The sequence below is a fragment of the Mastomys coucha genome, unplaced genomic scaffold, assembly GCF_008632895.1.
Source record: "Mastomys coucha isolate ucsf_1 unplaced genomic scaffold, UCSF_Mcou_1 pScaffold20, whole genome shotgun sequence".
Lineage (NCBI taxonomy): Eukaryota > Metazoa > Chordata > Mammalia > Rodentia > Muridae > Mastomys > Mastomys coucha.
The window spans coordinates 112941789-112966365 of NW_022196903.1; the positions used below are offsets into that span (position 1 = coordinate 112941789).

General features: G+C 39.1%; 1 protein-coding gene across 13 annotated transcripts in view; it reads right to left on the reverse strand.

Moving 5' to 3' along the window:
• Positions 1 to 24577, reverse strand: part of Erc1 (ELKS/RAB6-interacting/CAST family member 1) — a 301008-nt gene that overhangs the window by 209261 nt on the left and 67170 nt on the right. For 7 of the 13 annotated variants that reach the window (XM_031383186.1, XM_031383181.1, XM_031383180.1 and 4 more), the window contains 4 exons: positions 21174 to 21248; positions 16734 to 16889; positions 15295 to 15378; positions 10752 to 10919 (listed from right to left, as the gene is read on the reverse strand). In XM_031383186.1, coding sequence (XP_031239046.1) covers positions 10752 to 10919; positions 15295 to 15378; positions 16734 to 16889; positions 21174 to 21248 — 483 coding nt within the window. The remainder of the gene's footprint in view (positions 1 to 10751; positions 10920 to 15294; positions 15379 to 16733; positions 16890 to 21173; positions 21249 to 24577) is intronic. The other 6 variants (XM_031383184.1, XM_031383187.1, XM_031383185.1 and 3 more) reach the window with 1 other exon arrangement.

The window sequence follows — 24577 nt, forward strand, 5'->3', positions numbered from 1 at the left end:
AGAAAGAAAGAAAGAAAGAAAGAAAGAAAGAAAGAAAGAAAGAAAGAAAGAAAGAAAGAAAACAAAGAGAAAAGCCCTCAGAGGACACACAGGCACCACCCTAGCGCCACTGCCAGCAGGAGGATAAGACCTTGTTTGTCCACCTCAACTGAGCGCAGGGGCATCTACCTTGTTTGCCAGCATCAAAGTATGTGTTAAATCTGGTGGGCCACCTTAATAACAACACAGGGTTCTCCTCTATCAATGCAGACAAAAAAGTATCTGCCTACTGTGTTTGCTTCACAATTCTGAACACAAAACTATTAAGTGTCTTTGCTTTGTGTTGCAAAGCAAATGCACACTCGTACAATGAATCAAGTGGGGAAACTGCTTGCTGCCTTTGGTTCCTCTCTTAGCTTTGTCCCTGAGTCTTCCTAACTCCAAAGGACCATTTTCAATGTTCTCTGCTTCTCCATCACTGCACTCTTCACACCTCATGCAAACAACTTCCTCTAGAAAAGCCAGCTCAACCCACGGGCTCCTTCACCTAATCTTCCAAATCTTCATTTTCTAGCTCCAACGCGTTCTAAAACAGAGCATTTCCTATTTAAGCCAGGGATTCCATTAATAACTTTAGGATTCTTTTTTTATTCATTTAGGTTCTTTCAAAAAAAACTTCCAGAGATGACTAAGATGACCAATGTGGATAATTATTAACCTATGTCAAATGACTGTAAGTTTCTTTCATGTTATTTCTTGCATTTTTTCCTGTATTCTTCAGAATTCCACAAGAGAAACAGAAATCGACAGACACAGGATGTGAGGTGTTTGATTTGAAATTACATCATCTTGTCCAGTAAGACATCTCAGAGAGTAAAGGAGATGTGTCGCCAAGCCTGATAGGCCCAGGATCCAAATGATGGAAAGAACCAATTCTGTCAAGTTATCCTCTGACCTCTACACATGGGTCATGCATGCACAAACACAAAAGTAGGTGAGTGGGAAGGTAGGTGGGTGGGTGGGTAGATGGATGGATGGTTCAGTTAACAGAGAAATAGATAGATACAGGGGGTTGGGAAGATGGCTCCAAGGTTAGGAATATACTGTACAATCATGTGTATAAGAGTTTGAATCCTAGCACATGAAACACAGATACACACAGAAATAAATAAATAAAATGTAAAAATACAAAGTTAAACTTGAAATTTTAGGAACTCTGGGTATATCACAGTGAAATCACACATTTAACATACATAAAGTCCTGTGCAAGACACTGCACCAAAAATAAATAAATAAATAAATAAATGGATAAATAAATAAATAAATAAATATCACAGTAAAATCACACATTTAACATATCCAAAGTCCTGTGCAGAACACCACACCAAAAATAAATAAATGAAATAAATAAATAAGTAACAAAATCTCATTTAAAAGTTGAGGAAGTCAAGGCCCAAAGTAATTAACTGGTTTCCCATAAACACATTATTCACTCATCAGTACCATATACAAAGGAGTTAGGAAAAGGGTACAGGTCCAAAGAACTAAAATCATAAAAACTACACAAATAAACTTAAAATTATTTTATTATATGTACATGTGTTAGTCAGTGTTCTATTGCTGTGAAGAGACACAATGACCACAGCAAGTCTTATAAAGGAAAGCAGTTAACTGAGGCTGGCTTATAGTTTCAGAGGTTTTGCCATTGTCTTCATGGTGGGAAACATGGTGGTCCACAAGCAGCAGCTATGGTATCTGAGAGTTCTACACTCAGACCCACAAGCAGTAGGAAGAGAGAGAACCACTAGGCCTGGCTTGGACCTTTGAAACAAAGCCACACCTCCTAATCCTTTCAAATAGTACCACTCAGTATGTGCCTACATACATACTTGTGGAGTTCGGGAGATCCATTCAACCTGCTTGGATCACTTCTCTCCCATCATGTGGGTCCTGGAGATAGCTGGGAAACAAACTCAGGTTGTCAGACTTAGCATCAAATGCCTTTATCTACTGAGCCACTCACCATCTCAAGTAAAGTGGGGGCTATTTGTTGTTCACTGATTGGTTCTTTTGAGACAGAATCTCCACAAGTAGCTCTGGCTATCTTGGAACTTACTTTGTAGATCAGGCTGGCCTCAAATTCAGTGAGATCTGCCTGCCTCTGTCTTTTAAGTGCTAGTATTAAAGGCATGCACCACTATGCTGGGCTCAAATTAACTGTTTTTAAATGGTTTGTTAATTACTTTTCTGTTGTGGTGGTAAAATACCCTGAGCAAAGCAATTTAGTGGAAAAAGAGTTTACTGGGTTTACAGTTGCACAGAGCTAGGAGTCAATCACTGGGGAGGCATGGTGGCACGAATGATGACAAGAGCAGAAAGTAGAGAGCACACTTTAACAACAACCATAAAGTGGGGGGAAAGTGAACCAGAAGTGGGGTACAGCTATGCAATCCAAAGCCTGGTCTCAGTGGTGTACTTCCTAGCAAGGCTATACTTCCTAAAAAATGTCCCCACAAAGCACCACCAACTGGGAACAGATACATTCAAAGACATGAGCTTATTCAAACCAACCCCAAACTATACTTCATGAAACTGAACTACACACACTGTTTAAAGCGTCACATCTCACAAAAACATTAAAGTAAAAAACAAACCTAAAAACCCAAGTGTATTAGTCTGTATTCTGCTGCTAGTAACAGGAGACTACTTCTCCTGGGACAGCTCTCAGCTAGCTGGTATCCCAAGGCTCCCCCAGCATCCTTGCTGCCACAGGATCCCTCACAGCCCGCAGTCTGTTTTAAATTGATTGCTTCCATTTAAAGGCTGATAATCTGGGCTGATAAACTACTTCCCATTGTCTCTGCTGTCTGCCTACTTGTCAGCAGTTTTACCGTCACCCACTTCTAAAATGTTTCTTTTTTAATCCACAGGTCACTTGAGTAGTTAGTACCACTAAAATATACGTTTGTCTCTTTTTACTTTTCTCTTCTTAGGCATATGTTAAGTATGAAGTTATACAAAGATCTAACTAACTGAAAAGGCTGGAAGACCTACTTAATTTTAAAATTACTCAAGCAGGAATAGCTCAAAGAAATGTGCAAGGAGTCAAGGAAGCAAATAATGACAGACATGCAGCCATCCAACCTTTAACATCGATGTGCTCAGATACAATGGTTTTTTTTGTTTTGTTTTGTTTTGTTTTTTGCTTTAAAAAAACATGTTTGTAGTACCTTATTATTTTATTGGTTATATTAGTATCAAACATGTGAACTACTTCATTACTGCATGGGTCAAAGCTGCTCCAAGGCCATACACACCTATGTCACTATCATTTCAGTCTTAGTGTGTGTGCTGTCAAAGCCAGTGCTATTCTTGTTAACTCTGTTGTTCTGCTCATCTAATAGGCAAATCACAGTACCCTGTTTTAGTGCAGCTGAGTTCCATATTGTATTCTAACTTTAGCTCATTTGTATTTTCTGCCTGTTCTGGCTTCGATGTGAAAGTCCCTCCACACCTCACACCCCAATGCCTGTCTCATTTGCTTGGATACTTGGTCCCTACCTGGAGGCTCTGTTTTGGGAAGGCAACAGAAACTCTGAGACACAGAGACTCCTCGAAGCTGAGCTCTCTGCTTGTCACTACCACAAGGTAACCAACCAACACTACTATCTGCCTCCATGGACCTTGAAGCTTCAATCTCCATTCCCTCCCTGTGCCATGGCAGACCTTTGAACCAGGAACCAAAAGAAATCCTTTCCTCCTTAAGGGTTTTGTTAAACAGTTGGCCACAGCTACAGGAAAAGTAACTAACGTGTCTCCTTTCTCACTCTTTGTACGTAACTTCACTCTTCTACTTTTAGGTCTCCATACTCTTGCGTTTCTTGATGGCTCCATATTTTTTTCCTGCTCTCAAGCAGATAAAGTGAGTACTGAGCTAAGAGTTCCAAACTTATATACTGCATTTTGATTCTCGAGGTGGGTATGGTGTGCTAGAAAAGAGCGTTCCAGACCTACATCCTCAGCCCAACACTCAAATACATAAGGTAACAGGGACCATTCTCAGTGAAACCACCACAGACCATGTCTCAAAATATAAGGTAGAAAGCAACTGAGAAAGACACCTGTGTTGCCCTCTGCTGTACATGTGTGCCTGGCACACACACAAACACAAAATATTTTTAAAGAGGCATTGATGGTTTGCCAAATGTAGGTTGTCAAACAAAGCATGAATCTCAACTCTAACACATGAAGCCCTGGAGTTCTTTACCTGGACTGAATGCTAAATCTGTGGCCCACCCATGAAAAAAGACCAACCTTCCTCTACTGTCAGTAAGTGTAAATGACAACATCACCAGAAATAAAAGTCTAAAATACATTTTCCTCAAAGGAGAGGGGAAAACTACTTCTTTGAAGCAGTTAAGATCTGCATTATTTCAATTTATCAATAAAACCTACTCTGCTCCATACACTGAGGTATCATCCAAAAAAGAAATCCAATGATAGGCATAGTGCCATGATTTAGGGAAAAGCAGAGATAAAATGGAAGAATTACTGATAAAATAGGGTACCAGTGAGAGTGAGAACATGTGTCAAGCAAACATAGTATATTAATAATTCATCTACGCCTCCTCTATGTGGATCTTATCTAACTCATGCTAATACTCTATAGCCTCAATCAAATTTTCAGAACCCTGGCAAAGCATAGACAAATTCTTTGGTATTTGGTCGAATTCCACACTGTGGCAGTTTGAATGAGAAATATTCCCCACAGGCTCATGTATTTGAACTCTAGGGTTTGAATCCAAACGTCTCCCACAAGCACAAGCTTTGAATGCTTATCCCCCAGCTGACGGTGCTATTTGCAAGTCTGTGGAACCTTTAAGAGGTAGGTCCCAGGGAAGAGGAGCAGATCTGTAGGGGCAAGCATCTGAAGCTATAATGGCCACTAGTTGCTGTCATGTTCTGTTTTGCACCTACCTCAATGTGAACAGTCTCTACTAAGAGTCCTCAAGCTAGAATAGAGCTGTTCTGTTGTGCCCGCCTACCATCATGGATTCTTCCCTCCTCTGTACTTGTTTCTATCCTTTCCTGTGACAATGACACAACAGTTACAGATACAAAAAAACTGGCTCTGAGAGTTAGGGCTGACCATGTGGTTCAGGGATCTTTTGAACTGGAGGGGAGAGCTAGAAAAGTCTAGAGATGCAAGCCAGGAAAGTCCTAAAATACTACAGGCAGAGCATAATGGGATATTCTAGTCAGAGCCTGGGAGACCTGAATGCAGCAGTAAAGACTGCACACAGCGGCTTCAAATGAGAACACAGACTGTACACTAATACATGTACAATTACAGCTACTTTCCTTATAATTGCTGCTATAAACTATCCTGACCAGAATGCAACTTAGAGAAGAAGAGTGTTTCTTTTAGCTTACAATTCCAGGGAGGATACGGTCAGTCCACCATGACATGGAAGGTATGTAGCAGGGCTACAAGCCATCAACAGACAAATCTACATGTTCTCCATACACAGGAAACAGAGAGCAAGAACATGAAGTAGGGCCAGGCTGTGAAGCCAGAAAGACTGACCTCAGTGGCATACGTCCTCCCCACAAGGTTCTATAACCTTCCAAACAGCATCACAGATTGTAGACCAATGATTCAAACACATGAGCTTACAGGGGACATTGTTCATTCAAAACACCATACTACAGAATTGGACTAATTCTAAAATTAGTGCTATATTCCTGCAAAGACTTTGTCTACACTTTGCCAGGGTGCTGAAATTTTGATGGAGTCCAAATTCAAAACTAAGATGCTAATTTATCTTTAGGAAATTGGCTGGCTGTTTTTATGTCAGATTTATAGTGAGAATCTGGCCCAAAAAGCAGAGCAGAAACTGTGAAAAATGTGCAGTCTTACCAGAAAAGCACATTTAGGAGTTGGTTGTTACAGAGAAGCCAAGTGATGCTCAGCCAAACAGTAAGGCTACCTTTGAGGCATTTCAGGACTTGTCAAGACCTCACAGAATAAAAACATATTTGAACACCTTCTTTTAAAACATCATGTATCTGGGGTACTTCATTTGTACTGAGCTACGTAAAAAGTATTCTAGCTACCCAGGCACTCAAAGAATACTGAAGCTATAATCCAGTGGGACATTGACTACTGCTTAGCCAGTAGCAGAATCTTGTATTAACCACATGGTACTTGTTTTGCAGGCATGCAGTATACAAGAGTCATGGAGCCTCCCACCAAAATTTTAGGGGGAATGTCTGAAAGGCTAGGAAATATATAGCAGGGTGTAATTCTTTTCAGGGAGCTATGACAAAATGATGAAGAAACTCTGAAAGTAAACTGAATTGCAATGGATATATCAAGACACTGGAGATGTGAGACACCTGCTGAGTAAGATCTATGCACCAACTAGAGCCAGACCTAGAGAAAGGACACGTATGGGCATGCAAGGTGTTATCTCCAGGCCAACCTGGGCTCAGAACCTATCACCACACAATCCAAATGTTGGGTATGGAGCTATAAGATTTAATATTTGCCTCCCTGGGTTTTGGTCTTGTTCTTGGTCATATCCCTCTTTCTTATGTCCCCATTTCTCCATTTTGAAATGGGAATGCTTACTATGGGCCACTGAATGGTAAAAGTATATAACTTTATTTGTTTGGATTTTTGTTTTACATGGACCTGCCTCTATTTATCGGACATGAGTTCTCAGTCAGGATATGAAAAAATTTAGTCTTAACTGAATTCTTTGATGGGAGTTGGTCAGGCAACAGAGTTTAGAAACAGAGAGTACTCAACCCCCACCCGCCAGTACTGGTTCCTCTTCAGTGGTACTTGCATTATCATTCATGTTTGAGTATCTTATAAAAAATGCAAGTACCTTGGCTGCCAGTACCATGCTGGCCTCATTGATGCTCCATTTCCTCATGTTAATGTACATGTTGTGATGCCAGTGGTACTCTCTGAAATACTCTTAAACCTTTGGAAGTAAAATCCCACATCAATATCTAGTTTGGCAGCTTTCCCAGCTCAACATCCATCATCCATCAGTTTCTTTTATATCAATGGTATGAATGACTCCATCTTAGAATTTGGTGTCCCCAGATGCCCATGGCTTTTCTTTGTTTTTCTGAGTCTCACCATGTAAGCTAAAGTGACCCTGAACTCCTGTTGGTCCTAATGCCCATTCAATCAAGAACTAGGACTAGTGGTACAACCATCATACCTGGTTTATAAACCTCTCCTTTTGATATTTCAAGGACTCCTAGCTGATGTTAAGAACTAAGAGATTGCTTTGAGTCTCAGTAGAGATGTTTGGACAATCCTGGAACTGTTAAGACTATGAGGAACTATCAAGACTATGAGAGACTCTTGAGATTAGACTAAATGTATTTTGTATTATGAGATGGCCAAAAGCTTTGAGGGTAGGGCTAGGGGCAGAAGGGGTAGGAGTAAAATGTTATGGTTTAAGTCTGAAATGGCTAACCCAAATCCCAAGCTGGTAGAAGAATTTTGTGAGGCTTTAGAACCTCTAAGAGGTGAGGCCTAGGTATTAGAAGTGGGGTGCTATATAGGTGAGCCTTTGAAGATCACATAGGAGCCTGTGTTTCTTTGCACTCTCCAGATCCGCATCTAATATATGCTCAAACCACCATGAACTCCACTGTCCAACGGTGCTTTCCCCAACAGAATGAACTGAAACTCTTCAAACTCATAAACCAAAATAAATCTGTCCTCTATTACATTTTTTCTGTTAAGTGCCTGGGCCATAGTGAAACTAAAGCAATTAATGGAGGAGCAAATAAAATAACTGATATCAAATGAAAGTGTTATAAGCTAGACAGAGTGACACATACCATTAATTTCTGCACTCTGGAAGCAGACACAGATGGATCTCTGTGACTTCGAGGCTAGCCTGGTCTACATAGAGAGGACTGGAATTACTAGGGTTGCACAGAGAGACCCTGACTCAAAATAAAATAAAATAAGTATTATAAAAGACTAGGTTTGTAAAGTATTTTAACCTAAAAATTTAAGGGCTCTTACATATTCAGAAGAAAAATACATACTAAAACATCTATTTTAGCTAATAAAATAAAAAGTAGGTCAAGTGGTAGTGGTAGTTGGAAGCTAGCCAGTTCCAGAACAGTCAAGGCTACACAAAGAAACCCTGTCTTGAAAAACCTAAATAAATAAATAAATAAAAATATTAAGGTGTTGCAAATGTTCAAAGAGAAATATGCAATAAAACATCTACTCTAGCCAAAACAACTGGAGAAGTTAATACTATCAGTATCCTTATTTTAGTAATGAAAAGATAGAGGCTTAAAATGGATTTAAAAAAAAAAAAACAGATACAGTCACACAGGGGGTTAGCATCAATCCTAGGTCTGACCTCAAACCTCTATGTTTAAAGTATTTTTTTATTATTTTATAATTTCACACATATATACAATGCACCTTGATCAACCCAACTTCCCTTTCACACTTTCCTGAACATGTAACCCTCACTCACTCACACCCTCTTTATTTTTTTAATAATCTATTGAGTTCAATTAGAACCACCTGCCTGAGCGTGAGCAACCTCCCAGCAGCCACACCCCTTCCCAACAGCTCTCAATAGTTCCTCAGTCAGCAGGAGAGCTTCACAGGCTCCATCCACATCTGCACTGGGATTATTGACAAGTCTTCAGTTTGTGCAGCTAAATCTCTATTTTTAACCATTATTTCTACCAAAGTTTGATCACTTTTGCAAAGGTCAACAGATTAAAAGAGAAATTTATAGAATAGAAGCAATTTCAATAATATTGTACAAGCTGGACAAAAGAAGTCTTTATGATAGATTGCCAAAAGATAGGACAAGGGGATACCACACAGATCTTTCCACAGATCAATGTTTTCTGTGAAGAATTTTTAATTGAGGAGCTGGGAGATAGCTCACTCAGTAACACTGTTTGTGAAAGCATGAGGATCTGATTTAAATCCCAAAATGCATCTGTAATCCACTGCAGAAATGGAGATAAGAAGATTCCCTAGGACCAATTGGCCAGTTAGCCTGGTGGCATCTGCAACTGCCAGGACAGGTGAGATAGCCTCAAATTAACAAGGCAAATGCCACCCAGCAGTGGTGGTGCATGCCTTTAATCTCAGCACTTAGGAGGCAGAGGCAGACTGTGAGTTTGAGGACACCCTGGTCTACAGAGTGAGTTCCAGGACAGCCAGGGCTACACAGAAAAACTCTGTCTCACAAAATCAAGAAAAAAAGAAAAAAGAAAGAAAGGTAAATGGCACGTGAGGAACAACACCTCAACTTGGCCTCTGGCCTCCACATACATTCACACACACAAACATACCCACATGAATACATATTACACATGAGCATATGAGGAACTTTAGAACCTATTCTTTTTCATGTGTTTAATTCATTGGTTTCCACATCATATCAAACTGCTGCAATAAAGAGGACAAAATCAATTAAAAGTAAAATATATAATAATAGCTTTCAAAGAATTCATACAAACAGCTTTTTATTGGGCTCTAACAAAAGAAAGTTGCTAGGGGAAAAACTGTTCTTAAATGTCATTGGAGAAATTATTTGAAAGTAAGTGCTATTAAATGCACACATTACATTCTTAAAATCCCCCAAATTCATAAAGAAATGAACTTTTACCCTCTTAACAGTTAGGATGAGATGGCTGTATTTGAACTGTCCTGGTAATTTACAGAGGTAATCCTGAGGCTCAGCTACTCCTACCCTGCCCAGAGGCAAATATACAAGCATTGGAGAATGACAACACAGCCTTTACCATCATGGTACAAGAGACCAATCACAAGCCATCTGTGTAAGACTCAGCTAATAAGACATTATTCAAGCCAATACAAGGAAAAGAGTGAATTGACAGAGAAGAAATGTTATTTATCAGACCATGAAAAGCTTTTAAATGTTTGCATTGTCATCAACTAACTGCTTGATCAACAGCTTGTAGCCCAGTTTAACAGCAGCAAACTGGAAGTGAGGCTTACCTTTAAGACACTGGCACCAAGTTCTGCATTTTCTGTGGCAATGAATACTCAAGTTACCAAAATAAAAACCCTCATTATAAATGAAGAACTGAAGGCAATATTTTCTAAACTATTTCATATTTGCAATTCCCTAAGTATGTCTAAATTCAGTCAATAAAACTATGAAAGAGCAGAACTTCATAAAAAACTATGCTACCAGAGCTGGCAAAATGACTCCCAGGGTAGAAGTGCTAGTATGAACACTTGATTATGGTGGCAGGAGACAACCAACTCCCAAGAGTTGTCTTCTGACCTCCTCACAGGGATGCATCTACATGTGCACATGCACATGTACACATACATGGACATGCACACACACATAATAAGTAAATAAATAAATAAATCAAACACATATACACATACGCATTATATATGTGTGTGTATATCTATATATATAAATAAAACTCATACATTCATGATTTACCATGGATAAGAATTATTACTTTTAAATCTAAATGAATCAGATATATTATTTGTAATATCTTCTGATTTGAATAATTTAAAAGTTTGAAGTACAGATGTGCTATAAATCAAAGTACAAAAAAATATAAAGAAATAACATCTTTTAATTAGATGTACTAGAAACAAAAATGTTTTATTACATTACCTGATCACACAACTCTAAACGTAACAAATATATAACAAGATGACTAGGCATGGACTGGATTGCACACACATCACAAGAACTCTGTACCTCAGTCTGCAGGATGGCAGCCCTTTGCTCCTTAGCAGTGAGGGACTCCTTCAGCACCTCAATATGCTGCTTACTGTCTGAGAACTGGTTCGTGAGAGTTTCTAGCTTTGTTTGTAAGGCTAGCAATTCTGTGTCCTTTCTGGACAATTCCTGTTTCACCTGGCCAATCTGGAAAACAAAAGACAACACTGTGAGGAAGAAAGAAATTACACAACTACCTCTAAGCTGGACCTCTGGCAGATTTATGGCATAATATAAGAAATTAAATGCAACATTAATTCTATGATAAGGTAGAGATAGGGAGTGCTTTAGTGATAAAGCACATGTCTAGAAGCCCTGAGCTCCCAGGCTCATCAAATAGCAAACAAGTAAGACAGGACAATATTAATTTTTTGCACCATCTAATACCAGATGCTCCTTACCAAAACTAAGCTTATTCAACAAACAAATTTCTAATCTTCATTTACTGTTTCCAAGTAGTTTCTGAAACTTCTTAGGGCAGTGGTTCTCAACCTTCCTAATGCTGTGACCCTTTAATTTAGTTCCTCATGTTGTGGTGACCCCCAATCATAAAATTATTTTCATTGCTACTTCATAGTTGTAATTCTGCTGCTAAGTAGTGTCTCAGTTCCTAAGACCATGGGAAAGGTGATTTTCTGATGGCTACAACCCACAGGTTGAGAACCACTGCCTGAGGGGGGAAAAGATGGAGGAGGAAATTGTAGTTCAACCAGACCAGGCAGCATTCATCACCTAAACACCACTTCGTTTTGTCAAGCTTCCATCTCCAGAACATGATGGTCACAGGCTGGATTAGTGTGGACATGAAGCATGGGGGGAAAGCAACTTCCTATTTCTACTGCAATTAAGTTCAAATCCTAGTCGTATGCTCTGTTTTTCTTTTTCAGGCAAAAGTTTCATAAAATCTTTATGCTAAAAAGCTAGGCTGGATGTGGTAGTGCACACCTTTACTCCAGGCAAAGCTGTTGGATCTCTTTGAGTTCCAAGCCAGCCTCTGTATAGAGTGAGACCCTGTATCATGAAAACAGGATAAAACCCAAGCTGCTTTTAGTGTTAAGGCATTAGAGAGATGTTTTCTTTTTCTTTTCTGTTTTTAAAAATCACATATTTATCAACTACATGCACATCACAGAACATAAACAGTGGAGTTAAATGAAGAATGTATAAGCTTTCACTCTGAAAGAATCTAAACAAGTTGTTTAAAGTTTACCAGTCTGAATGGGTAACTCATGTATAAAAAATACAATGCAGTCTCCATGGAGCTCTCTTAACACCAACAAGCGTTTCCTTCTAAGCATTCTCTTTATATCCCCATTCCTTCCAAGCATCTGTGTAAGAGTGAGCAAGTGAGAGAGAACACTCGAGCAAAAGCAAGGGGGCAGGGGTCTTGGGTACCACAGGCTGGCCCAAACTAACTATGTAGCCAAGGCTGGTCTTGAACTCCTGATCTTCTTTCCTAGTCTCCTAAGTGCTGGATTACAAGTGTGTGGGTGGCTACACCCAGTGAGTACAGTACATGTGTGTGACGTATGTTCATGTTTGCATGTCTACATAGAGACCAAAGGCCAACGCTTTTGTCACTTTCTACCTTCCTCCCTTGACACTGGTCCCTACACTGACTGAACCTGAAGCTAGGTTAGTAGCCAGCAAACCCTGGTGGTCCTCCTGTCACCAAGTCCTTCCAGCACTGGGACTGCAGACATGTGTAACCATACCTGGCTTCTTACAGGAGTTGCAGAGATGTCATCTCAGGTCCTCGCACATACCTATTGACTGCTCTTACTCACAGAGCTTTCTTACCCAGCCCAGATCCTAGGAAATCTTTTGGTTTGTTTTTATTTTTTTTTCGAGACAAGAGTATCTCTGTGTAGCCCTGGCAGTCCTGAACTCACTCTGTAGACCAGGCTGGCCTAGAATTCACAGAGGACCGTCTGCCTCTTTCTTCTAAGTGCTGAGATGGAAGCTTGACAAAACGAAGTGGTGTTTAGGTGATGAATGCTGCCTGGTCTGGTTGAACTACAATTTCCTCCTCCATCTTTTCCCCCTCAGACAGTGGTTCTCAACCTGTGGGTTGCAGCCATCAGAAAATCACCTTTCCCATGGTCTTAGGTACTTTGCCTACCCACCTTCTTTCATATCGTGAACATATTAAACTTTTAAAAATGTAGAAGATTAAGAAAGAAAGCTGTCAGCCAGGCGGTGGTGGTGCATGCCTTTAATCCCAGCACTTGGGAGGCAGAGGCAGGCAGATTTCTGAGTTCGAGGCCAGCCTGGGCTACAGAGTGAGTACCAGGACAGCCAAGGCTACACAGAGAAACCCTGTCTCGAAAAACCAAAAAAAAAAAAAAGAAAAAAAGAAAGAAAGCTGTCTTAAGACATTTTCTGATTTTATATTAGGCCTACCATCCAGAAAATAACTACAGGACACAAATATGGTAAGTCAGTCATTTACACAGCAGATGAAACAAAGTCCTTGAGTTTTAGAAAACTAAGTACCTAAATTTTTCTAAAGTATCTCTACAGTATTTTATTTTACCACATTAATCTTATGTAAAGGAAAAGGGTTTTTTGAAGCAATTTCACAAGAAGAAATAAAGTTTATCATAAAATTAGACTTCTCAGTGGAGGAGTTCTGTCCTAACATGTACAAGACCCTACACTTGATCTCCCCTACCCCCACCCACCGATACGAAAAGAAAAGAAATAAAACCAATTACACTTGTAAGAAACACTTAAAACAACTTAGGTTTTTTTTTTTTTTTCAATAAGATAAGTACTTTTCTATACATATGAGAACTCATTTACTGATATAGTAATGATTCATATTATATGTGCTTATTAGTATTACTCTATCTGTAATACACAGATTGATCTAAAAGCATATTTGTTCTATAAGTAAATACCCAGAATAGTCAGAGTATTACTACTTTTCAGCAAAGAGCTATGGCTTAAAGGTATCCAAATTTCTGGATACTGCCAAACATGGATCAGAAATAAACAGAAGCTAGGCACAGAGGTACACATGCAAAAGTGCCAAAGCTAAGGAGGCTGAGGCAGAATCACAAGTTTGATGACTATCTTACAAAACAAGGTCCTTTCTCAAAATTCCACAGTATACATATTATATACACACAGAGAGATTTCAGTTTTGCACAGGACTGACATTTCCCTGCCATGTGCATTATTAAATGAGAAAGAGAAGAAAACATTTTAAACAGAAGAAAAGCTTAGATGCACAAATCTCCCTTCTAAAATGCCCAGGAGAGAGAACCCAGTGAGAAGCGCATGGTGGCACCTAGTCGCTAAAGACAGCTGTAACAGCGCTTCTCTACCTGCCAATGGAGAAATTAGACCAAAGAATCATACTGTTTAGGAATTCAACAACATAATGTACTTGGCCTGCTGTCTGATACATATAACCAAGTAATAGTAGCTAAGAAAAAAGGAAGTTATATACCAATTTCTCCTTCACACAACATATAGTTAACATCATAACCTAAATTAGATCTTTTCCAAACATGGTATTTTACTTTTTAACCTACAATAGAAACTAGGCCACAAATAGATTAATAAATTAAATGGGACATGAATGTACTTGTTAATAATTAAATAAACAAAATGTATTTTTAACCCTGCATTCCAGTCTACTTCACTCCCTAAAAGCAGCTTTTCCATTCATCTCTGACACTTTGAGGAAGGTGCGCATGGACACCACAGACTAGACAGTGAAGAAATTACAAGAAAAACTCTAGAATCAGATTGCTGGTGTCAATCAGACCCTGCCTCTCTGGAGCTGAGGCTCCCTGGGCATCATCTGTAAATTAGTGTAGGTCACTGCACCAGGTTGTAAGATGCTTCTAGTAAGGATACAAGTGGAAATTACTTTATTATTACTTACCAAAATGCTTAGAAATGCAGTTTTAAGTTCACTACACAGAAAGCTAAAGCAGATTTATTAATTTAGAATAATTACCACACTAGTTCTAAACTACAAGATAACTTTAAATAGGTTAATAACTCCCTATACTGCTATCTTAAAGAAAATACCATTTATTACAAAGTCTCCTAATGAAACTTAAAGATAATATCTCCATGTAGAATTAAAGCAGTTTCTCAAGAATTTCAAATGCAGGTTAAGTTGGAGGTGCTGAGCCTAGAGACATTTACACATGACTGTACCTAAAAAGAATGGAGGGAAAGAATATTCATATAAATCAATGTATATCCAGTCAACAAGAGGATGAGGAAAGGGAGGTCTGAGATACCATCCATAGAACGGCAATACAATAAAGAACCAGGTGTAAGGCTTCCAGATTATATACAGTCTCAGTGTGCACAAGTGACACGAGGGTCAAATCCGTGAACAAATGTCAGTTATAGAGCAGAGCAGGCTGGTTAGTGCCAAGAATGGGCAGAGCTGCCATCCATATAGAGTGAAAGTGTAAGCCACCCAGAAGCCAGAGCCAGCAGGGTCCCACTGTGGGACCCCTGCACACAAAGAGGTAAATCTTACTGCAAAGACCTCAGACTGAAGACCAGCCGCTCTCTTTTTCAGCTCCTCCCCTTGAGCATCTTTGGAACTTAGCTCCTCCTTCAGTTGCTCTACCTGTCACGACATTGTTATTGGTTTTCACTCACGTGCCAACTCAGGTCTTCATATTATCTGATTCTGAGCCACAATGACCTCTGAAATAACAGTAACTTATATAAAATAATCAAAGCTGTTCCCCTAATTCAATTTTCAAAGGCATATACTGTCTCTATCTCACAAACTTTTAAAAAATAAACTAGAATATGTGATCATCAAAAAGAAGTAAAATATAGATTATGATACAGTGTATTTTGCCCTAAAAAATCAGGGAAGAAATTCACACTAACAAAAAGTTGGACACATCAATTTTTTAGCTTAAAAATTAACATATGATTAGCATAAATCATCAATAACAGGCTCTTTAGTAATAAAGGAAAATTCTATAGACATAAACCTGATAACAAACACCACAACAAGAAGCCTGAACAGAGCAGGAGTCAAACTTGTATCACTCTTCGATGGTCAAGTTAAGGGGATGCTTTGGTTTTTGGTTCCAAAGAACAAAGAACACAGTTGCTGTATACATTTGGGAAATGTAGTGACTAATACTTTTCTAGCTAAAATTTCATTGTTAAAATTGTTTATTTTGAGACAGAGTCTCACCATGTAGCCCTGACTAGCCTGGAACTCACTATGTAGACCAGGCTGGCCTCCAAGTTGCAGCAGTCCAGCTATTTCTGTCTACCAAGTACTGGGACTGCAGGCATGAACCACCATGTCCAGTTTTTTATAATAATTATTTTCAATTAAACCATAATAAACCAAATTCTTTAATCTTCTTTAAAAGGTTTATAAAAATCAAAGTAAATAACTTTGGCTCTGAAGAAAAACTGTTGTGACTGATTTTAAACCACACTGACGAGTCTATGTGCTGAGGACCACATAGAAAGCAACAACCCTGGGACCAAATGCATCCACTAAGGGAGAGCGCAAAGGCCCTTTATTCTTGGAACTTGTTTAAAAGAGAAACAGTTAACTTGTTTTAGGAAAAAATGGCTCTCAGTTTTGACGTAAAATACTTCCCAAAAGAAGTAGTCTTCCACAGTAAGAAATGAATGAGCTGTCTTCTACAGGAAGAAAAATTCATCTGGACAAAGTTCCATCAAATCATTTCAGAAATCCTTACAAGAATGAAAAGTTAAACTGTAACAATATGTCCTTAGTTCTTATTTAAATAAAAGCTTGCAATAAGTAAATGGAACCAGTAATTCTGACTTTAATTCTAGGACATTTCTACATGGGTGTCACAACAACAACAACAAACCTTCCTTAAGTCTATTAAAACATAAAGCAGATCTTTACCATCAGTAACATGGGAAAGTATACATGAAATTGTCAAGTTTCTGAGAACTGAAGTATCTGCTCCATACCTTATTTTTCATAAATTTGGAGTGGCTCCTGTACACCTCCATTTGTTTCATCTCCTCCTCCCGCTCTTCAGTGCTCAAAGCCCCATTTGATTTTAGCATCTGAATTTCCTCTTCCAGATCTCGGAGCCCACGCTCCATGGAAGAAATTTTTGAATCCTAGAAATAATAAAAGAGTTGAGCATTAAACTATTTACAAAGATTAAAACAGCCAAATAACTGTGTCTCTCAAAATTCAGAAATTAATAACAGTAACTATACAGACCAGCTGCTGGGCAGCATGTGGGAAGAGAAGGACTCACCCTCACAATGACCACACCTCTGTCTTCCTACAGTTACAACCCTTTCACCTCAAGCAGACATAGTTAACCAAAGAGGCAGAAGCAGTGGAAAACCAGCTAAAGGTTCTTTGTACTTTATGATCAACACAGTTCTAGAGGGTCAGGAGAACTGAAGGTAAAGCCTTTTCTAGTGCTAACGCTTCACCACTCAGCGACCTTTAGGGGCATGTTTCTGCCAATAAATAAGAGAAATGAAGACAAGTTTTAAAGTACTGTACAATAAAGTTTTACTTGTGCATACAATAAGAATTATCTAACATTCCAATTACAGAAAAATTCAAGAGTGAATAATTATATCAATGGTTACTTTTTATATTTTAGAAATCTTATTCTCTGTACTTCTGGAATATAATTGAAATATCTATAAAATGTTTTCATGGCTCATGTCTGTAGTCCTGGGTATTAAGAATAAGATAACAAGAGGATTAGCCTAGGCAATATAGTAAGATACCCTCCCATCTCAAAAAAAAAAAAAAAGTTAAATATCACTGTTCTTATAAACTATTACCACAAATATAACGATCTTGCGTTATTTTTCGTTCTTCCTTTTTTTTTTTTTTTTTTTTTTTTGGTTTTTTGAGACAGGATTTTTTTGTATAGCCCTGGCTGTCCTGGAACTCACTCTGTAGAACAGGCTGGCCTCAAACTCAAAAATCTGCCTGCCTCTGCCTCCAAAGTGCTGGGACTAAAGGCGTGCACCACCATTGCCCAGCTATTTTTCTATTCTTAACTTCTTGATTTGTTTGTGACAACATCTAAATAATCTTCAACTAACTTCATATGTGATTAATTACAGCAAAACATCTTCATGAAATAATTTTGTATGTGTAATTGAACATGCTTAATCTACCTAAAAGATAGGTAAAAAATATAAGTATAGCTTTAGTTTATTTGGAGCTTTAGAGAGAACACTTTGGGATAGAATTTTAAAACTGGCTTCCTTTTTAACTTTACATCAAAGATATCTTGGTTGGCCATGTTGGCTATTGTAATTCCTGAAGCAGAGAGATAAAACATAAGAATCTGTACACATCCATTTGCTCCATTGTGACATTGTCACAAGACAATGTCAACTGGCAATTTTCCAGTTGGGGGAGCCAAGGGCAAAGAGGTATCCTTGCCTTGCCCATAGCCTACACTTCAATTGTACTATCTGAAATTCATTTTGAGATTAATATAAAATGATCTGCAAGTATCAGGACACGGTCCCTTTAAAATGACTAAAACACCAGACACAAATAGCTAAGAGTCAAATGTAAGTTCTGCCACACCCACATCCGAGAGTAACAAGAGGGAATGGCAGCTAGGAAAAGGAGAGTCTGTCTCTAGCACAGCTTTGATCTGTAGAGTAAAAGCCCCAGGTCTGTCCATCTACAGTAGGCCACCTATACAGCTTCTACAGGACCCTCTTAACAGTTAGGATGAGATGGCTGTATTTGAACTGTCCTAGTAATTTACAGAGGTAATCCTGAGGCTCAGCTACTCCTACCCTGCCCAGAGGCAAATATACAAGCATTGGAGAATGACAACACAGCCTTTACCATCATGGTACAAGAGACCAATCACAAGCCATCTGTGTAAGACTCAGCTAATAAGACATTATTCAAGACAATACAAGGGAAAGAGTGAATTGACAGAGAAGAAATGTTATTTATCAGACCATGAAAAGCTTTTAAATGTTTGCATTGTCATCAACCAACTGCTTGATCAACAGCTTGTAGCCCAGAGCCTTCCTTCTTCTCCATCAATACCAACAACCCAGGACAAAATCAACTCACTATCAAACACACAGCACAAAAACTTCTTTCTAGAAAACACTATTACTGCAAGCTGTGAAAACTTCAAGGTAAACATGGACTGCCCAGGAAAAGATCTACCCATTTACTCTCTGAAATCAGGTTAGGCAACTAGTTCTTGTTAGTATACCTAGTTCTAGCATAAGCTAAAGTGGTACCAAGAGGGGGGTTATGTGAGGACAGCTCTCCCAGCTTCTGCACTTCTATGTGAAAAACACAGGTCAATCCATTCCCGTCCCCTACCCGCCTTCACGGTCAGCCACTCCTAAGGGGCACTCTAGGATCTACACCTTGAGATATTTACCACATTTCCAATTCCAAAGGTTGTCTCCTTTCCCCAAGCAAAACTTGACCTTCCTTGTGGATCTAGTTACCCTGAACTATCTCATTTTGCAACACCAGAGAATAGCTTCCAATCACTTGGAAAACACACTGCTGGAGGCGACTATGAGGGTATGTATATCCAGAAAAGTGGTTAAAGTGGAAAGCTAACCTTGAACAGGAGCAGCACCATCCCATGAGTGAGTGTCTGGGACTAGATTAAAAAGGAGAAGCAAGTAGAGCCAATACTCACCTCTCTCTGCTTCCTCATTGTGAACAGAAGGACCAGATAGATGCCTCACACACTTGCTGCCTCAACCCACTCCGTGGACTATACACTCAAGCCAGGATCCAAAATAAACCCATCTTTTCTTAAATAACCTTTGCCAGGTATGTTGTTATAGCAATGAGAAAAGTAACCAATGCACCATCTACTTGACCCTTGTTGACAAAATCTCGTTTTACAATATAAACCTAGAAAAACTTAAAATATACTGCTAAAATTAACAAAATTACACACCCCTGATCTGGGAGAAGAAGAGAAGGAGGGGAAAAAATGCTGCACATGAGTTTATGTTTTATCCTTAGACATCAACAGGGATTAGGAAGTAACATGCACAAACAAACCTATATTGTGTGCATAAGGGAAAGCCCTAAAATTAAACTGTTCTAAAGGCCTCCTGTAAGGTTATATTCAACCTTATAATTATATAATTCCAAAGAGCCCACAAACTAGTAATTTAAAATGTTTGGTAAATCCTTAATCCACTGAAAAAATATGCATAATTTGAATAAAGTTTTATCACTGCAAGCCAAATTTTGTTGTTGCGAGCTAAGGCTTCAGAATGAAACTTTGCCTCAACACACGCACACACATACACACACACACACACACACACACACACACACACACACACACACACACACATCAAAAGGGATAGGAGGTACAATACAAATCAAGCCTCTTATAGGCTCTAATGAAGTTAAAGAAAGTAGAAGATAAGTTCTATTTAAATGGGCTTTTATAAGAAAAAGCATAAAGCAGGTATGGTAGCACATGCCTATAATCCTAGCACTCAGAAGTGTGAGACAGGAAGACCACACATTCAAACTCAACTTAGGACACAGGGACAGGAAAGGAGGACCATGGGTGATGGTTACTTTTAAATACCAACTGGCCACAACCAAGAAATCACCTAGAAGAGTCTCAATGAGCAATTATGTACATCATCAGCCTGGCATTTGAACATGTCTGTGCAGGGACTGTTGTGATCACAGTACCTGAGGTGGGTGGAGCCTCACCCTGAGCTCTGAACTGTACAAAGACAGAGCCAGCCAGCAGGCTGCTTTCTCTGCCTTGGCTGCAGTACCACGTGACTAGCTGTGTCAAGTTCCTGCCCCTATTCTTCCCTACAATGGTGAACCATAATGTGGAACTGTAAGCTGAACTATCACAATAAAGGAAACCTGGAGACCACATGTTTAATAAAAACACTAGCAACACCACCTAACATCAGCTGTTTACTATGTGCAAGGTCCTGTTCTAAACATTTTACATGTTTTAACCTTCTTTTTTTTTTTAAAGATCTGAGGTATTAGAGAGGTTAAGAACTTGCTTCATGTCGTATATCTGATAAAACATAGTAAACTTTAAATCAAAAGAATTTAACTCAGACAGCAAACTCTTATAAATTCTGGAGATTCCTAACATAACGAATTTAAAATAATTTTTCAAAATACTATCTTCTAATTCTGGGGTCCACTAGACATAAGAGTCTGCAGGGTGAAAGCTATTTTCACATCAGACAATCATCATTGGATCTTTCCAATGTGTTGACATTTGCACTGATAAAGAAAACAACTACAGTTCCTCTCGGTCTCCCAATTGAGCAAAGTATTGTTACCTCCTTCTATACATGCACAAAGGGTCTAACCATTTAAGAGTGAAAGATGACTCCAGGAGTATTCATGAGATTCTCACTTACCTTCATTTCGATAACAGTCTGCAAGGCTTTTGTCTTGGCAGAATCAGGGGCATTTTCAAATCTCCGGTGCATCTCCTAAACAGAAGTGGAAGACAATCAGTGGCTGCCTTTAATGCTCATGCCTTTTGGTTTCATTTTGCAGTTCTGGCTAGCCTGGAGCTCACCTGTGTAGACCTGACTGGTCTGGAACTCACACAAATCCACCAGACCCTCTGCCTCCCAAGTGCTGGCAATTAAAGATATGTGCCACCATGCCCAGCAACTCTCATGTTTTCTAAAGTGGGAGGTGTTAAAAATAACCCAACCTCTGTGGTAAGTGGACCCTTCCTTTGTCACAAAGGAATCTAACATACATCCTAGAGGATTCCTGACTCTACCTAACTATTTAAAATTAGACACAATAATACCAAATATGACTGCAACAGTAAAAACTACCATATATCACTAGATTGATGAATCAATAAGACATGAAACCAAAATTACAAATGATCTAAAAGGGGGAGGGGGTGAATAGGAAAGATCCCTTTTTAAAAAGAAGAAATAAAGGCCACTACAAGCAGCCTACACTGCATAGAGTTGTTGAAATTACCTCTGCTGACAACATCCTCTCTACAGCATTGACCTCAGGAGTAACGAGTGCCTAGTTACCTATGATGAAACCCTCTAGTGGGGCTCAGAGAGGCAGACAGATTCTGCTAGACACCTCCATGTAGTTCAAAATCTGAAAATATTGTAAGATAGCTTCCTTTTTTAATCCAAAGTTTAATGAGTTTGAGATATGAAGAAAGGAAACCAGACTTGGTGGTACATGTCTTTAGTTCCAGAATTCTTTCTAAAAGAGACTGAATATTGTAAAGAAACTAAACTTTTAACAGGTTTGAATTTGTATGGCTGTGGAACTCTAAGTTTATAAAACGTTTTATATTGTTATGTCTTTATTAATGTTTGATCTTGGGGATGAATGAAGAAGTAAAGGTTGTAGTTTAACAGTGATGTGTTTGTGTGTCACGTTGACAAGGGGTCACTTGTGCTGACTAGTTTTATGCCAACTTAACATAAGCTTGGGTCATTAGAGAAGTAGGAGCCTCAACTGAGAAAATACCTCCATAATAACAGGCTACATGCAAGCCTGTAGGGTATTTTCCTAACAGTGATTAACGTAGGAGGGCCCAGCCCATTGTGGATGGGAACCTGGGTTCTATAACAAAGTAGGCTGAGCAACCCATGAAGGGAAACAGAGGCAGGCAGATCTCTGTGATTTTGATTCGACACTGGTCTATATAATGAGTTCCAGAATGTGCAGGGCTACATAGTGAGAACCTATCCCCCAAAATAAACAACACTACCCCACAAAAAAATAGTATGGAAGAATATTAAGGGTCTTTAAGGACCACTCAGGGTCTGTGCCTGAAGCTGACCCTGTGCCACAGCTCTCCATACCCAAATCCCACCAGGAAAGAGCTGGTCTCCCAAAGAGTGCTGACACACCTCAGAGCACAGGTGAGACTACCACTTCTGTTCAAATTCCTGGCCGAAGAGGGACCCACCCAGAGCTTTAAGGACACAGGAACGAAGGAAGAGCCGGGAACAGGATCCTTCCAGTTTTTCCATCTGCCCCCAGAGCTGACCCTGTGCCACAGCTCTCCATACCCAAATTCCTCCCAGAAAGTACTGGTCTCCCAGGAGTGCTGACATATAGGCTTGCAGGACACACAAGCCACAGTCAGAGACAGCAAGACCAGCTAACACCAGAGATAACCAGATGCCGAGAGGCAAGGGCAAGAACATAAGCAATAGAAACCAAGGCTACTTGGCATCATCAGAACCCAATTCTACCACCACAAGCCCTGGATACCCCAACAAACTGGAAAAGCAAGACTCTGATTTAAGAATCACATCTCATGTTGATGATGCAGGACTTTAAGACGAACATAAATAACTCCCTTAAAGAAATACTAGAAAACACAGGAAAACAGGTAGAAGCCCTCTTTAATACGAAACACAAAACTCTCTTAAAGAATTACAGGAAAACATAACCAAACAGGTGAAGGAATTGAACAAAACAATCCAGGATCTAAAAGTGGAAATAGAAACAATAAAGAAACCATAAAGGAAGACAACTCTGGAGATAGAAAACCTAAGAAAGATATCAGGAATCATAAATGCAAGCATCACCAACAGAATACAAGAGATAGAAGAGAGAATCTCAGGTGCAGAAGATACCATACAAAACACTGACACAACAGTCAAAGAAAATGCAAAATGCAAAAGCTCCTAACCCAAAACTTCCAGGAAATCCAGGACACAATGAGAAGACCTAAGGATAATAGGTATAGAAGAGAGTGAAGATTCCCAATTTAAAGGGCCAGTAAATATCTTCAACAAAATTATAGAAGAAAACTTCCCTAACCTAAAAAAAGAGATGCCCATGAACATACAAGAAGCCTACAGAACTCCAAATATACTGAACTAGAAAAGAAATTCCTCCTGTCACATATTAGTCAAAACACCAAATGCACAAAACAAAGAAAGAATATTAAAAGCAGTAAGGAAAAAAGGTCAAGTAACATATAAAAGCAGATCTATCAGAATTACACCATAGACTTCTCACCAAAGACTATGAAAGCTAGAAGATTCTGGGCAGACGTTACACCAACCCTAAGAGAACATAAATGCCAGCCCAACTACTATACCTAGCAAAACTCTCAATTACCATAGATGGAGAAACCAAGATATTCCATGACAAAAACAAATTTACACAATTTATCTTTCCACAAATCCAGCCCTACAAAGGATAAGAGATATAAAATTCCAATATAAGAAGGGAAACTACACTCTAGGAAAAGCAAGAAAGTCATCTTCTTTCAACAAACTCAAAAGAAGATAATCACACAAGCATAAAAATAACATCAAAAATAACAAGAAGCAACAATCACTATTCCTTAATTATCTTTCAACTTCAATGGACTCAATTTCCCAATAAAAAGACATAGAGTAACAGACTGAATATGTAAATAAGACCCAACATGTTGCTGCTTACAGGAAATGCACTTCGGTGTCAGAGAAAGACACTACCTCAGAGTAAAGAACTGGAAAACAATTTTCCAAGCAAATGGTCCCAAGAAACAAGCTGGAGTAGCCATTCTAAAAGTGAATAAAATCGACTTTCAACCAAAAGTTACCAAAAAAAGATAAGGAAGGACACGTCATACTCATCAAAGGAAAAAAATCTACCAAGAACAACTCTCAATTCTGATTATCTATGCTCCAAATACAAGGGCACCCACATTCATAAAAGAAACTTTATAGCCAGGCAGTGGTGGTGCACGCCTTTAGTCCCAGCACTTGGGAGGCAGAGGCAGACGGATTTCTGAGTTTGAGGCCAGCCTGATCTACAGAGTGAG